The sequence below is a fragment of the Zootermopsis nevadensis genome, unplaced genomic scaffold, assembly GCF_977971745.1.
Source record: "Zootermopsis nevadensis isolate Lab colony 2312 unplaced genomic scaffold, Znev_1.0 Znev_ptg000061l, whole genome shotgun sequence".
Classification (NCBI taxonomy): Eukaryota; Metazoa; Arthropoda; class Insecta; order Blattodea; family Termopsidae; genus Zootermopsis; species Zootermopsis nevadensis.
The window spans coordinates 2,870,864-2,887,738 of record NW_028259192.1 but is presented as its reverse complement, the minus strand read 5'-3'; the positions used below and the strand labels follow the sequence as shown (position 1 = coordinate 2,887,738).

At 34.1% G+C, this 16,875-nt stretch overlaps 1 protein-coding gene and 1 long non-coding RNA gene across 9 annotated transcripts; one reads left to right on the top strand and one right to left on the bottom strand.

Moving 5' to 3' along the window:
* Positions 1-14: 14 nt before the first annotated feature.
* On the top strand, positions 15-16,240 carry LOC110840407 (zinc finger FYVE domain-containing protein 21). Of its 7 annotated transcripts, none has more exons than XM_087340798.1 (8): positions 15-319; positions 895-945; positions 2,698-2,866; positions 3,330-3,414; positions 4,245-4,339; positions 5,913-5,933; positions 7,639-7,763; positions 15,885-16,240. In XM_087340798.1, the coding sequence occupies exons 1-8, from the start codon at positions 197-199 to the stop codon at positions 15,969-15,971; spliced, it is 756 nt and encodes a 251-aa protein (XP_087196924.1). In that variant the 5' UTR covers positions 15-196; the 3' UTR covers positions 15,972-16,240. The 7 variants fall into 7 exon arrangements, with proteins under 7 accessions (XP_087196924.1, XP_087196923.1, XP_021941122.1 ...); XM_087340797.1 differs by having other exon boundaries at positions 5,910-5,933; XM_022085430.2 differs by lacking the exon at positions 15,885-16,240 and adding an exon at positions 8,941-13,537 and having other exon boundaries at positions 5,910-5,933; positions 7,639-7,770.
* Positions 15,549-16,846, bottom strand: LOC110840419 (uncharacterized). 2 transcript variants are annotated; one of them, XR_002546864.2, is made up of 2 exons: positions 16,706-16,846; positions 15,549-15,936 (listed from the first exon to the last, which is right to left on the bottom strand). It is a non-coding gene; the product is annotated as an uncharacterized LOC110840419 (long non-coding RNA). The 2 variants fall into 2 exon arrangements; XR_002546865.2 differs by lacking the exon at positions 16,706-16,846 and adding an exon at positions 16,404-16,524.
* Between the last annotated feature and the right edge of the window lie 29 nt (positions 16,847-16,875).

The window sequence follows — 16,875 nt, the reverse complement described above, 5'->3', positions numbered from 1 at the left end:
GGTTGAGGTTAGTTATCAAAACGTCATTTACAAATAATATCAGATAACACTGACTTCTGACAGTTACACCAAACTAATTTGAATCAGGGGAGAAATAATAATATCTTTGTACGAATGCGCTAACACTAATTAATTTAACTAAATGGAATGAACGCAGGTTGTAGAAATTGGCATAACTGATCAGAACCATTTAAAAATGGAAGCTGTATGTTCTAAGAAGTTGATTAAATCGAAATCTGGATTGAGAATTGTAGTTACAAATGATAAATTCAGGAGCCCTTTTTTACTGTGTGAACCTCAGTGGACTCCAGACAGTGAGGTAGGTGTAAGGCTGAGTTTAAGTGATGTTAGGTATTAGGAAAGAAATTGGACCCATGATATAAGAAAATATAGGTAATCAATTTGATATAATTAGTATTTTAAACCTAAATGCTTCTCTTGCAATGGTTGTTGAGGACCTGGAGAAGCAGAATTTGGCATTTGTGGTGACATTAATATTAATCACCTTACTAAACGTTACCACAAATAAGATAATTCATTACACACTCCTTTTACCCTGTTGATAAATTTATAATGTACACTAATAAGTCATAATGTTCAAGGTTTTATTGTCTTCATATAACATAAACGGGTAGGAAAATTTGTTTGCTGTGTTGTGGGTGGATGTATTTGTAACATATGACGAATTATGTGAACCCTTTGTGTGTAATATATGACATTTTCTAATAGTATGAATGGTACTTGTGATATGTATAATAAGTATTGCATTATCATGACTTATCATATTGTCATCTGACCAATTCATGGATCCATGTATGTACTTATTATAAAGTTGATTATAAAAGGGATATCCTTACCTTGCATATTGTAATGTTAAGGACGTTTATCTTTCAGAGCACAAACTGCACAGCATGTAAGGTGAAATTTGACTTTGTAACAAGAAGGGTAAGAAATTTATATAAGGTATTAAAGTTCTGGCATGTCTTTATAACATGTTGACCAGTTTCATTAGTTATATTAGTATAGTTAGTAGTTTTAAATAAAACCCAAATTCAGTTACATGGTAAGAGGTCTGCTTAGATTATGTGCATTGCATGGATCTTGGTTAATGAGGACGTGGAACAAGTCAGTATACAAATAAACACAACAGACAAATCATAGTAGAAAGATTATGACACGTAGTACACAAAGTTATTACTTGTACAAGAAATGATAAAAATTATTCCACAGTAAGTTTGCTTTTAGTTCTTAGTTGGCACTTGTTATACAGTTTTAATTTCTGTATAGTATGCATCCATCACCCTCGGTGAACTAGTGGTTAGCGTGCTCGCCACAGGACCCAAGGTTCGTGGGTTCAAACCTGGCTGAGGTTGATGGATTTTTAAGGGTGATAAAAATCAGTAGCACAACTTCCTATGGAGGAGAAGTAAAGTCGGTGGTCCTGTGTCGTAGATTTGCGGCATGTAAAAGAACCTTGCGAGCATGAATGAGATGTTTGCTAAGCAAAATTCAGGGGCCATTTCTCATCCAAGTCTCGCCAAGGCTCAACTTCAGGCTGTTGCGCCATAAAAAAAATAGTATGCATCCCTTAAGTCACTCTAAGGTCAACATTTGGTGTGTGGAGATGTGGAGATATGACTGTGTTAAGACTTGATTTAATGAACTTCTGAATTTAATGTTGGTGTTCTGTATTGTAATACCATGTATACTTGTAGGTAGATACCAGTGTTTTGGAAAGTGGAGATGTTATGTTTCTCCAGAACATTGGTACATGTCTACAAGTCCACAAACTAAACAATCCAAAAGACCAACATCAGCATCTTTATCACTGTGTGGACCTTAAAGGTAAAATTCTGAATTTGATTGAAAAATATCATAGGTGTCATCTATAAATGTAATTAAAGCAAATGCATGTTTAGAAGCAAGGATTATTATGCAGAATATCTTAAATAAACTTGTACAAAGCTCACTTCAATGAGAACTGGCCATATTTCTAAACATTTTCTCTTGCAAAAGGACTATTTTGTGACTGTTAGGTGAATTTCTCCCCAAAATTATATGATATGAGTTATTGAAATTATGTGAAGTATGCTTTCAGTTTATTATATGAATTTTTGATAAAGCAAAGAATGATGGCAAATCTTGGTTTTTAATGTGAGTGCCGTAACCACATGTGTATTGGTTACAGATATTGTGATGTTTGTTTTGTCAAAATGTAGTCAGTTTATTAGCTGTGAACCACTTGTTCGTGAGAGTTAGAATAGCTTCTTTGGTGTTGTAACAGTAAATAAATCTTATAGTCATTGTTAGGTATATGTGCTCTTTCTAAGTAAAGTTGTTCTCCTAAACTTAGTACTTGATTAAATCTAAATCTTATAAAAGAGAAACATATAGCTGTGACAGGAATTTGCTATGTCATGACAGGGAAGATAAATTGCAGTTTTGTGTATTCTAGTCTTTGCAGGCTATTTCAAAAACAAGTTAATTTGTTTTTGTATTAAATTTTACCCTATTTCATAATTTGTAATAACAAGAATTCTTTTGGTTTAAATGCTTTGTTTGTCCACTGTTACTCTGACCTACTCAGTTGTGTTTGTAGCTGGTATAGGTTTTGTGCAATCTAAAGTATTGTTTTGTTAGGTGCTAAGAGCATGCTTAATATAAACTTTTAATATTTTGTTATGTGCAATTTTGCAGCACCATTGTCGCCGTTGTGGACTGATATACTGTGGGTCGTGTTGTGAATCTAAGATGGGGCTTCCTCGAATGTGCTTTGTAGATCCAGTTCGTGTTTGCAACAGATGTGCTTTTGTTACAAACAAGGAAAGTGATTTCTTTGATCGACAATTGAAAACACTAACCAGTGGTAAGTAAAACTTTGTGTTTTCATGTTCTTTGTTTTGTAATACTGTAGTTAAGTATTTAGTGTAGTTAATTTATTTAAGCAGTAATATCTTGACATTAACTATTTATGTGCTGTTGACAAATATTTGCCCCCTGAATTTCTGACTTATTTCGGTTGTTCTGTAATTGTAATGTGGTTGGCACTACTGATTCATGTTTAGGAGGATTGCAGCTTGAATGCTGGCTTGACAGTTGACTGTCCTCACTGAAATTATTTGTAGGTTTCCAGGTGAATGATTTAAATGTAGCACATTTCATCCAAAGTACTTCTCAACTGATCTTTCATAATTATCTTTTCATTTCTCTTTCATTATGGTGTAAGCTCTGCCGATGTTATAGAGTTTTTAACAAACCAGAAACAAAATTTTGTGGTTATTTAATTTTGCACATCAGGCAATACACAGAATATAGCATATTTCTTGCAGGTGCTACTTTCCTCCTGGATCAGAGACTTTCAGCTTGTCCAGATTCTGTCAACTCTCTTGTTTGCAAGCTGTCACAAGATCACAGGTATGCTGTGTCCTGATTTCATACACATTGAGGACTTTCTTTCTGAGGAACACATTATGGTATGTCCTCCTCCTCCTTTCAGTTTTGTTATGTTGCTTACATTTACAATAACCATTATTAGAGAAGTATTATTCAACTCTTTATTTAAAACAGTATAAGGAGTCTAATATAGAAGTATTGGATAGTGATTTTACAAAGGAAGAAATTAAGAATATATTTACAATAAAAAAATAAGAAAGCCATAGGATTTGATGTTATTCCAGCCAAGTTGTGAAAGATGTTTTGCACTATTGGAATTGTAATTCTGATCAGTATTTGTAATAAAATTAAGATGGAGGAAGAGTTTCCTACCAATTGGAAAATTGCTACTATTTGGCAAATTTAGAAATGAAACTGACAATTGCAGAGGGATTTTGCTTTTTGTCAGTTGTACATAAGACAATTTTTGGTTTTTGGCTGGTAGAATGAGGGACTGGTTAATGAATTCTGAGAGTTTATGATGCCTTCAGGACACCTCGCTTAGTAGCTAATGTAGTGCTATGGTAGAAAAACGGTTAGCTCATGAAGTAGTTTTTAGTTTCGTGTTAAAATGGGTCATGAGGAAATAGTTGTGTGTGCGTACTGGATTGAACTGGCTGCGAATGATAAATCTGATAAGTAGAGAAACTTCAGAGTAGGTGAGTAGCAGTCAGTTACTCAGAGAATGCTGAGGAGTCGGTCACACCTTTTGTCTAGCAAACTGTAATAATAAAGTGTGCCTTAGCATGTAAAATTAATTCAGTCTGGTATGAAATTTCACACATCTTTAAATTGTAGTGTTTTCTTTGCAGATATCTAGTGTTTGAGGGCAGGACAGCAGACTCTGTGAGTTCAGTAGAATTGCATCAGGTGAAAACACTTGGTGTTGCACGGGATCCTGACACTGGTACGAAGTTTTTCTGAATATATTGCAGAGTGTGAGCACAAAGTATATGACTTTCCTGATTGTCATTTTTACTTTGTTTTATTAGTTTAATGACCATATTCACAAAGCTGACTGAACCCCTTCACTAGTGGTGAAAGTACGTATGTCATTTGGTTGTGTGTTAGCTATAGGGAATTCCTCAAACAACTGAATCATCTGACACTTTTGCCAGCAACTCCTCTATCATCTGTGAAGAAAATGGAGTCTCAGAGTCTCATGTTGTGGTTAATATGCTGCATATTATAAATTTGTATGTGAATAAATTGTTAAAAAACACTATCACAGTACATAGTCAAAATGTATCTCTTCTTCTCTCAGAAGACTTTGAATCTCTAGAAAATATTGTTTGGCACACAAAGTTGTAATTGTTTCATCCAGTATATGGGGGTTATTTGAATACATTTTGTCTTCTAGATTTCCACACAAATAAGAATCCCCTAAGCCTGGAGACCTAAAAGGTCACAGTTTGTGACTTATCTGTCTGTCCTCAAACACTTTGGTTAAGATGTTAATGATATAAGTGCTGAGTATTATAGCACCATCATCTTGCATGAAGTGAGCATATGTATTTTCTTCTTTTGTAATACTTTCAGAAAATGGCTGAAGAATGCCACTGACATACATCTTTAAATTAATACTGTTTTAAAAAAGATACAGGTCCTGCTATTTGTGTAGCACACTGATCTTCTGATCGCAAAGTGGCTGTTAAATATATGTCTTAATACTGCTCCAGTACCTGTTGTTTTGAACATTAATATACTCACTCAGATGGGACCAAGCTTCAACAGTGAAGAATGTAAGTTTTAGGTCAAAAACACCATCATGTAATGCCCACAAAATCCAGTTACAAAAATGCATTCTTTTCTCATAACCACCTTTTTCATTTACTTTATTCTGTCTCCAGTTTTGTCAAGCATTTTCTCAGTTATCGCACCATTCTGTCTAGTGTATTCACACTCACTTGCACAAACAGTTCTTACCAGTTTGAAAATTGTTAATGAAGCTGTAACACAAACGCCAGGACACTTATGTAGAAATATTCTTTTACACAATACATAGCAGAAAGATTCCCTGTTGAAGTGTATATTTCACAGTCTATATTTCTGTAAATGATAACAAGAAACAAACTTCTGAATGATCTTATGAGAACAGAAACACAAAAAGAACTGATCTTGTTATGTTAGTTAGACATGCAGTGATAGTCATAAAAGATAAACAGTAACAGAAACAATGCATAGTAATGCTGCTGACAAATCACCATCACTGTACTAGCGTATGTGCCATGTAAGGTGTTGCTAGCAACCGCCAGCTTATTTTTACCAGCACTGAGCAAGCTCGATTTGGTTGTTTGCAGAATTCCATGTAGTATTCTCTTGAATGTGATATTTCAAAACAATATTTCATCCTTGCACATATCAGTATAATGATTTCTTACTTTTAAAATTCTTTGTGTCCATAAGATGGTTTCTTATACTGTTCTTTTCTTGTAGAGATTCATATTGTGTATTAATTTTTGGTCCTCATGTTGTAGCAGACAGTGAGGAGGAGCTGAAAGGTTAGTTGCTGTATTGCAAATAATTTCATTTGAATATGAAGTTCTCATGGCTGTGAGTTTGAGGATGGCTGTCATCATGGTGCTAAGTCCAGAAGACAGCCATCTTAAGATTTTGATTGTTTAGAGAGTATATGGTACTCTTTTGTGGGGTTTGAACCAGATCACTTACATCCATGTAGAGCTGAAGTTCAGAATTTATGTAACCCTACCTCCATGTTCCCCATATACCTGCATGGTGTGGTGCTTGTGCCCAGAGATAACTTTACCTTTGCATTTTATAGTCAGTCTTAAGAATCTCAGTTAGTCCTTAAAATAGCAGTATCATAAAAATGCAAAACTATCACCTTAGATCATATGATTCTCATAAAATTTGCCAGTGAATCAAACATATTCCATTACAATATGTTTCTTATTTCAACTTGGTCTTGGTAATCTGAAATGTAGACAGTTTGCCTGCCATCTACTGCTTATGGGGCACTGTGTAAGTTTGTCTCCAGCACTTGAAGATAATAGAACATTTTTCTTGAAACAGGAATACGATGTTGAATGGCCTATTCTAGATAAAAATGCGAATTTTTATTTTCATTAAACTAGGCTGTAGTAAAATTAAATTATTAAAAGTTTGTAAAATTCTTGAAGATGAACTGTGATAGCTGTTGGTCAGCATCTGGGGTCTGATTCCAGATAAGTGCATTGTTATTTATCTGTTCAGTGCCACATTCATAATGGCCCTGGGACCCACATACAAGGTTTCTTCTGGAGGATCTTAGACTGATGTTAAGACATCCAGAACTTAAGGCTGATTGCCCTGCTTGTAATACAGCTATCAAACAGAATAAGGATCACTCAGCCTACGCAAAACATATATTAAACACGGGACACACATATGGGGCAATAGAACAAACTTTAGATATTATAAAAATAATACAAAATAGACGCCATAGGGAAACCATAGAAAAATACCATATACAACGGACACATAAACAAAATATTGCTTTAAACAACAGTAACCTATATTTAAACAACCCGATTTTTAACACAATACAAGTCATTGACTCAAGCACCTGACACCCTCTACCTATATATACCACCCGCTTCTATACACGAAACCAGTACTTGAACAGACAGTCAACCCGAGCAGACGTGATACACCACACAACATGACTTATGGTATGTTATTGAATTCTTACTGTTACAATATAGTTCATATTCCAAACTTATTTGCATATAAAATAAATAACTCCCAAATTTATTACATTTATTTACATAATAATCAAAACAAACATAAAATGCGTAAAACGGGAGGATCAGCGGAACACATGCTATAATAACGAAAAAACAGACGAATATAAAGACAGACATGCATTATAATATAAAATTAGTTTTAAAAGACAACACCTGAAGATGATGTATTACATCGAAACATGTTGTGAAGTGAATGAAAGCGCTCTATTGTAACATCCCTATAGTGATGAATGGCGCAAATTTAAAATTTTAAATTTTAACATTTAAATTTTAAATTTTAACATCTAAATAAAGTTTTGTGTATTGACCTGAATTTTATTATATATTTTAAACAAATGTTTATGTGCCTTCATGTTGTGGTGCTTAGACACAGTAGAGGAAGTTTACTATCTGGAGTATTATTAACTAAAATAATTAACTGTTATAATATGAGTGTAATTATTGTAGTCTGCTCCAACAGGAATAAGCAGTGTGGAGATTGTATACACAGATGGCAGTCAGCAGAATGAACAGCGAGTAAAACTTTGTTCAGGGCCAGAGCCTCATCGCAAGCTTGCCAATGCTTGGATTGATGCTATCCAACAAGTATGTTGTATGTAACATTAGAAATCATTACTTGCTAAGTGAAACCTAGTTTTAGGTGCCAACCACACAGCCTTCTGCTTCATGAATCAACCCCATGGAGCACAGTTTTTATTGAGAAGCTGATAATAACCTCTCAGTTAAGAAATTTGTGGTTCATTACCATGTTCACCCTTGGTCCGTGTCCTGAGCCATATGAATTCAGTTTTTATCCTCACACTTTTTTTTAAGAACCATTTCCACATGATCCAATCTATGCTCTGAAATTTTAGGTTGTCTCTTACCATCAGGTTTTTTGGCTAAAAGATTTTGTACGTTTCTAATCTCTTTCATGTGTGCTACATGCCTCTTCCATCTCATTGTCCTTGACATGATTATCCTAATGATATTTGGTGAATATTCAAATTATGAAGCCTTCTTCTATCAGAGTAGAGACTACATATTTCAAGCCCATACATAACAGCAGGTAAAATTATAGTTCTGTCTATTTTATTCTTTTACTTTTTAGACAGGAGATGTAAGACAAATTGTTTTGAACTTTATGGTCTCAGACATTCCACAAATTTAATCCACTTGTAATTTATTTATCTATGCAATTTTAATCTGTTACTGCCATTCCCAACTGTTCCATCACTTTCTGAGGATTTATTAGCTGTTATTTGTTATGTTGTTGTCCTGCATTCTGGTAACAAGACTGAATATGAACTGAAGTTTAAAACTTGTTTGGCCTTATTATATTAGTATTGAATAAATTTTTATGTGGAAGGATTTCTTGCTGCTGTTACTTATTCTGGTGAACATTTTGCAATTATATTCACCGAGTTTGCTTGGTGGTAGCATTAATGATTTATATTTATGAGGTACTTGATTTTGATTGTGGCCAAGAAAACAGTTACACTGAGGTTTGTCATGTTTTTCTTAGTCACTCCATCCTAACATATTCCATTATAGTTACCTTAAAATTAGGCATCATTCCTGCTTCCTAAATCATACTTACTTCTCATTCATGATCATCTTCCCTTCTTATTTGGCTCTGTATAACTCCTGCAGTTGAAATAGCATTATTAAATAGAGAAATTATTAATCTCTGCTTTGTTCATCACGACCAATGTAATGATATTGTTCCCACATCCTTAATTCAAGTTCATTTTACTCATGTTGTTTGTAATTTTTGTTATAGGCATTCAAATTGCTGTACGAATGTCGCTCAGATAATAGTGACTGAATCTCATGGAATCACAAGTACTGCACATAAAGTATTACTATATTTCCAAAATAATATTTCATAGTTTCTCTTTTTACATTTATTGATTTATGTGGGACTGTGGGTTATTAAATATAGTTTATTTGCATGCCATTTACAGTACAAATAGAAGTTTATTAATGTTATTTTACTTTGATAAATATATTGCTACAAATATAATGTTAAATGCAACAGCAGCCAGTCAGACATTTTTGTCAAAATTCATGTTGTTTACTTTTTAAGTGGTGTGCCTCCATAACGTATTTTTTAACCTGTTACTACCAAGGGTACTGTTTACAGGTTGCGCATGAATTTCCAGGATGTTATGTAAAAATTTAATATCGCAATGGAGGCCTATATTCCTAAAATAAGATGCACAAGGTGTTCAAAATGCTTATGTACATATAATTTTGCCATCTCTTAACATATATATGAATTACTTAAACAGAAAGCCAGTCTCTAGGCAGTCACAAGATTTGATCATGGTATTACCAAATAACCAACCTTATATTACTGCCAAAAAGGTGCAAGATTATGTTACACTTAGCTGTTTGTCTGGATATAAAATGTTTATAATGCAAAAATGTATAGAATGTTGCTAGTTGTTTTCAAAAAGGAGCTATATATACCCTGTATACCAAAATAATATAAGAGTTCCTCTGATTAAGAAACTTAAAAAATTTAAAATGAAAAAATGTAGTGTTACACATAAATTAAAAATTGTTTATCTTCCACAGTAATATATTTTTGTACTTCTGTACAGCTGGTAGAGAAGAAGACTTTGGATTTAATATTGCTAACTTCCGTGTATCCCTGAAGTTATTAACTTTTATGACTCATTATCATTCTATGGCAGTTCTTTCTCATATTTATTTAATATTTTTCATGGTCTCTGCTCTATTTTACACAGTTAATTAAAGCTATCCCACTAGATGCCATGGGGGCGCTTGGGGAAGATGAGGTATTGCTCTTGACTTTGGCACTAAATCAGAGTGAGTGGTCAGTGTCAAACCTCAGATCCCCTTTGTCCCTAGTACATGTTGGATAGGAGGCTGTGATGGTCTGGGCGCAGGGGCTAGAGGAAAAATCGTTCACCATTGAACCCAGGCCTCCATCTTTAGAAACTGATGACTGTCTGACCTTTAGCACAGACCTACGTTTCTAGTGCTGCTATCATGTTTGTGCTATGTAACTTTGTTTTGAAATAAACTACACAGGCCTATTTATATTTTATTCTTTTAAAGCAGTGGTATTCAACCTTTTTTGTTCGCGTACCCCCAGATATAATTTCTCTTCAACTTTGTACCCCTGAAGTTGTTGGTGTATAATTCAAGTTATACACAGTATATAATCTACATCTAAAATAAATTAAATAAATTACATTACTGATTATTCAGTGTTTATCATGATTTTTTTTTTTTTAAATTTCATGTACCCCCTAAGATGTCTTCGCGTACCCCCGGGGGTATGCGTACCCCAGGTTGAATACCACTGTTTTAAAGTATAAAATCTAATGCCTAAAATGCAAAGATAACCTGTTTGGGGTACTTACTTTGTTGACACTTCTAAAGACATTAAACAGGACTGGATTTGGCTTCTGTTGCATGTACCTTTAATATTGTGTATGCTGTTGATGTGGTCAGGAACACATGAAGGAGGGACACACACATCTAACTTTTGGCCATTTAGGTCTTTGTGTGTGCCTTTCCTGCTGAGAAGTTTGAATGTTATTTCCGGTGATTCAGTTGGATAAATTCTGTGAAAACTTCGCAGTTAAAATCTTTATTTACAATGATTTTAAACTGTGATAGCAGAATCAGTTTGTGTGGATGCAGTTGATATTACACTGTGTTATCTGATTAAATGAGACTGCTTTATCTTTCCTGTAATTAATTCTAGGTTTGTTTGTCCTGGTTCTTATTACAAACAGATTTAGATTTATCACAAATGAAGGTGTTCTTATATTTCAGGCAATAGACCTGTATGAAATGTAAAATATTTATTTTCATGGAGGTGAGGTTATCACCTAAAATCTTGGGTTTAGAAATAAGTAAGAAGTTCTGTAGAGAACTTATTATACTCCCTGTCCATTAAATATTTCCATATCAAATGGTGGATTTCAGTGTGAGTTTTGAGGCACGTAGTGCAGCTGCAGAGATGTTTCTGTATTACAGTTCTGTTGGTTTACCATTTTTATTGTTGAAGTATTTAAATACTTAAATTTAGTGTGCTGTAACTAACAGCTTTGTTAGTTTTTATATGAAATTTGTGCACACACACAAATATAAGATTTCCTCATCCTTATGCCATAAATAACTTATGATCAGTTGTTCAGTGATGCCACACTTTTAAATCCTCTGTCTAATAATTACATTTTACCCCCAATAGTTCATTTTAGAATGGTCATCATCAAAAAATCCCCTTTTAAAAAACTTCTGCAAGGCACCATAACCTAGCATATATGTGTAATTATTTATATAAAACATTGTCAGAATTTTAAGAAGTGTTACACAGTACATACCAATTGATATTCTTGCTCTCTCATTTGTTTGTTTTGTTGCAATCATGTTGGTTTCATTTTGCATTAATTTGGATGTTTCATGATTAAATGTTATCTTGTATCTTTTTATGCAAGTGCATTCTTTGTTAATGGCAAATTTTCATTCATTCGCAAAATTCCAGAAAATGCATGTCTCTGTATTCAGTTTCATCAGTCCATGTTAATTCAGAATCAGAGCTTGGTTATTTATGTTTGGCTCCATTTCTTTCATGCCCACTGCTCGTTCTGTTGTGTAGCAATTTATTTTTTAAGGCTGCTGTTACAGAAATGTCATTGTTCAGTAAAAGAGTCTGTTATCAATTTTATTGTGTCTTGAGTCTGAATTATTTATAGTTTCTGTTACTGTTTGTCTTGAAATATAATTTGACTACAAAGGATAATCAACGCTCATACTGGGATATTGATTATCCATCTTGTTTGGAACAAACAGAATGGTACAGAATCATAGAATTTGTTTGTTGTGTCTGAACTTGTACACATTTGTTTTTGGACAGAAAATAGATTAATCTATTATGCCGTAAACTTGATAACATCTTGTTCAGTGAAAACAAGCCCATCACTTACGAGAGAAGGGCAGTTCTGTTCTTAGAAGAGTTAGTTCATTGTTTACTTTGAGATGACAGGATGTTATTATGGCATAAGATGATGAACTCTGCTCAGAGAAACTGAAATTAGAAACTTAGAGGTATCAGTCGGTGAAAATTTCATTTAGGTATTGAAGATATTTTGTGTTTTCAAACATTGGCATGGCATGATTACCACTGCTGGCAGCTAGGCAAGAGACATCTAATATTAACACTACTGCCAGTAGAGAGAAAGTGTTGATCCTTTCAAGGATAAATAACCTAAATAATTAAAAATGAAGTTCCTACCTCAAATAGAATGCACCCTGTCTCTGTTTTAGAAATCAATTAGTTAATGTTTAGGGATATAATCACTTTATTATGAGAATCATACAAAGCCCATTTCACTACTGAGACCAGAATGCAGAGTTATTGACTGTCAGAGAAGGTAACACATAGTTACCACGGTGCTTTGAAGAATTAAAGTGAAAGCTGCATAGCTGTGATACTGCAGTAAAGTGATTGGCTTTAATCTGGACAGCCAAGATGCAATTCTTGGCAGGGTGTTGGGGTTTCCTTTCTTAACCATGCTGAGATTCCCTTGTCAAATGAGTAAGATTAAATTCCTCTTCCAGGAGTAAAGGTGATCAGACCATGCAGCTAACTAACTCCATGTAGAACAGAGTAATCATATGTGGAGGAATTAAAGTGACTGACATGAACAAAGGCAGGTGGAACAGAGAGAGAATGAAATACAAACAATGTATGTTTCACACTTGAAGTAGCTCAATACCGACTCTCTTAAGCTGATTGGCTCACAAGGGCACGTGACAGTAGATGCACAGAAGCGTCCAAAACTCAACTGCTATTATTTGTGTCAGTCACTTCACTTGCGTGCACTTTGTACACCTTTATTTTATTAAAAGTGGCTTTTATGAGATAACGTAAGAGTGATATTAAATGCGTTTGAGCACTAGCACTTTGATATCATCTGAACCCTCATAAAAAAAACATTGTAGACTTAAATATTTCATTTGAAAATGTGTTCACACGTTAGGTCTCTCTCTCACATTTTTACTGACCCTCAGACTAATACATATATAATGCAGTGTTAACTCTTTTTTACTTTTTAAAGATATTAATAATGACAGTATATTAAAATAATGTATATTAATGTATTTTTACCACAGGGATGGAGATGAGCATATATTTTTTTTGTGCATGTATTCTTATATTTATAGTTCTGAATCCTGAACTAATGCTTATTTATATGATATTTCTGATGATTAAGAAGGTATCTAAAAGCATGGAATGGTTTGTATTGCATGTAACATGCTTATTGGGCCTAATACTTGGAAGGATGGTGAAAATGTCCTGAATTGACTGAATAAAATGTACAAATTTAATGTTACCATGAAATGTACTGAATTATATTATATATTTGTTTCCCCTTTGTAATCATAATTTTAGAGCATTTACTTATCTTTGAAAATCTATTTCCATACCAGAAAACATTCGAACAGTGAGAAATATGTCACTTGAAACTGAAGTAGTGCCAAGCTTGTAGGATTACTGTCACCATATATAATTACACTACCTGTTTTACTTATTTCCATTGTATTTCTTTGTACAGTTTTATGCATATACTTTTATTTTTCACACACACACAAAATCTCCTTTGAGAGTGGAAATTTAAAGTTTTTGGCAAATTTCCTGAAGCCGTATTTGATGACAACCTATTATATCCTGTGATTGCTGTCACCAGTGTTTCTAAATTAAAATATGATGAAAGTCCATTGGAGACTGGAACTAGGAAGTGAGGTATGTGCCATAAGTACATTTTTATATACATACCATCCATAGTGCCATTGCCATAGAACTGGGTTTATAAGTGAGAAATATATCTATGACTTATATGTTACAAACTAGAGCAGTTCCTTGCAAACCACAAATTTCAGATATCCACAAGTTTCCATTTTTATCCTGTTCTTGTAACTGTGATATTTACTTTTATGTATCTGTGGTTTTATGTTCGTAGTGAAGTAATTTGTGGCATATGAATGTGTTGAGTGCAACCTTAATCATGATTGCCATCATAATCTTATCTCTCATTAATCTAATGTCTTAAAAGGCAATTAAAACTGGTGATTTCATTGGTTTAGTCAGTACGTTTCCTGAACATGTATTATTTTTAAATAGGTTAGGTTAGATTATATTATTATTTATGTTTTGTGTTTAGTGAAAGAACGAGACAGGCGGGCAGAATCATCTTAGGGTGGCTAATAAATCGTTTGAAAGTGTGACAAAGTTCAAATATTTGGGGACAACAATAACAAAACAAAATGATACTCATGAGGAAGTTAGGAGGAGATAAATTCCAGAAATGCTTGCTGCTTCTCAGTTCAAAATATTTTGTCTTCCCGTCTGATTTCTAAGAACCTGAAAATTAAAATATACAAAACAATAATTCTGCCTGTTAAAATCTTAAAACTTTGCATACCGTGTAGTGTATTATAATATAAAATAAGCAAACTATAAACTATTTTTATAGTGTTAATATTTTGTTTGCTTATTTTATATTCTGCCTGTTGTTTTGTATGAGTGCAAAACATGGTCTCTCACTCTGAGAGATACATAGATTGAAGGTGTTTGAGAACAGGTGTTGAAGAGGATATTTGGGCCTAGGAGAGAAGATGATTGGGTATGGAGAAAACTGCATAATGATGAACTTAAAAATCTGTACTCCTCCACCTATATTGTCAGGGCGATTAAGTCGAGAAGAATGAGATGGGCTGGGCATGTAGCGCGCATGGATGGGACAAGAGGTGTGTACCTGGTATTGGTCGGGAAGCCTGAGGGGAAGAGACCCCTGGGGAGACCTAGACGTAGATAGGAGGATAATCTCAGGTGGGGTCTATGGGACATAGGAGGTGAAGGAGACTGGATTTTGTTGGCCCAGGACAGGGTCCGGTGGAGGGCTTTGGTTAATTTGGTGATGAACCTTAAGGTTCCATAAGCTATCTAATTAGTGAAAGAACAACCAACTTAGGCCCTGATGGGCATCAACAGCAGCCACAATTCTCCTGACCCCCAATTTTCCAAAAACCCTAGGTCTTGCCAGCAATGGTGTTTTTCACTGTTATTTTTGGTGATGGATTGCTGTGTATATGTATCTTTGGCCTTTTCATAACACAGTTCAGTTGAGTTTGAAGACATTTTTGATGACTTTATAGTATGACTGCCCCACTCCTCAAGTTTTTAAACTGTAGTGTGTGAAAAATATTTATTTTATTATACCTCAAAACCTTACTTCCACTGTATATGTATGTTATCTCTTACTGTCCTCCCTTTGAGTGCCTGATAGAAAGACAGCTGTTATAATGAAGTTAGTGAAATTTTGTGGAATTTAATAAACATATGAGTCTGTTTGAAATATTTAATAATGTTCACTCATTTTGTTCTGTAGTGAAGTTTATGACACGAGTATAATCTTTAACAACATGGAAACAATTATATTGCATTGTGTAGGTTGAACCTTTGCCAAGGAAAAAAGAGTTACATCATCCCCCACCTGCTGACAGGTATGGTCTCATCCAGAGCATGCATGCTTAGTGTTCACGCTGTCGTCCCAGCTACATTATCTTACTTCTTCTAAGTAGGGTTTTCTTCGATTTACCGACCAGCTGCACCCAGACACATCAAAATTAGATTTTAAGATGGCTCTCTTTTGGGTTCTTGCACTGTTTTTAATGTTTCAGGTGTACTTACTGCCTCATCAAGGTATCCTGACAGTGGGGATAGAGATGGTCCCTGAAACATTAGTGGTTGTTAACCAACTGATATGACTGACAGCCTGAGAATTTATTAATCAGCAGACTAATACCCATGAGAACCTCACTCCCATCTATAACCATTAAATTTGTATACAAAGAGAGTATAAGGAACTTCATAATAGGAGATGCAATCTGCAATTGTAAGCAAATAGCTGGAAAGAAAATGCATTTGCAGGTATTTAACAGATTTGAATATAGTACAATTTAATAAATGAACGCTGAAATGTATGCAATTTTGCTTTATAACAAAGGCGGTGTTCATAAATAATATTCCTTTATGAGAGGTTTGTTTATGATTTTCCTACTAGTATTGATAGACTAATAAAACAATTTATTTACACTCCACAGATAATTCATAGGCCTAAACAAAGGATATAGAACATGTTGTAGCACAAATACTTGTTTCTAATACAAATAATTTGCAGCATAACCATCATTGCTTACATGCATATATAACAGCTGAAAATATTTTGCTGAGGTAAGTTCTGTGGAGTAGAAAGAGTGAGACAGGAGATATTTTTTTAGGGCCAGCTTAAACTTCTTTATACTGTGACTCAGACTTTTAACAGTGGGGGGAAAATTACTGAATAGCCTAATTCCAATATGGTAAAATCCTTTCTGATATTTACTGGGGTGTGTTTAGTACATGAAGGTTATATCTGTATCTTGTACTTATATTGTGGTTATCAAGAGTTTGTTTTAAATTTCTCTATGTTATCCACTACAAATGGTAATACTGTATGCACCATTTTAATGTATTTTGACAGTTTTCGTTTATTGTACTTCCAAGTATTGTGCGTTCTATTTGACACAATGCAGTCATTGCATTTCGACATAACCTTGAAGTTTACACAATAAGTTTTGTTAACTGGCTTTGTGAATTTGTATTCGTCATGTAGTAGATGAGTTTTTATCT

Bases quoted from the DNA above. Each gene is read 5' to 3' on its own strand.
- LOC110840407 (XM_087340797.1), top strand. From the start codon at position 197: ATGGAAGCTGTATGTTCTAAGAAGTTGATTAAATCGAAATCTGGATTG. The intron at 320-894 runs GTAGGTGTAAGG...TTTATCTTTCAG, and splicing joins AGTGGACTCCAGACAGTGAG to AGCACAAACTGCACAGCATG. The intron at 4,340-5,909 runs GTACGAAGTTTT...CTCATGTTGTAG, and splicing joins TGCACGGGATCCTGACACTG to CAGACAGTGAGGAGGAGCTG.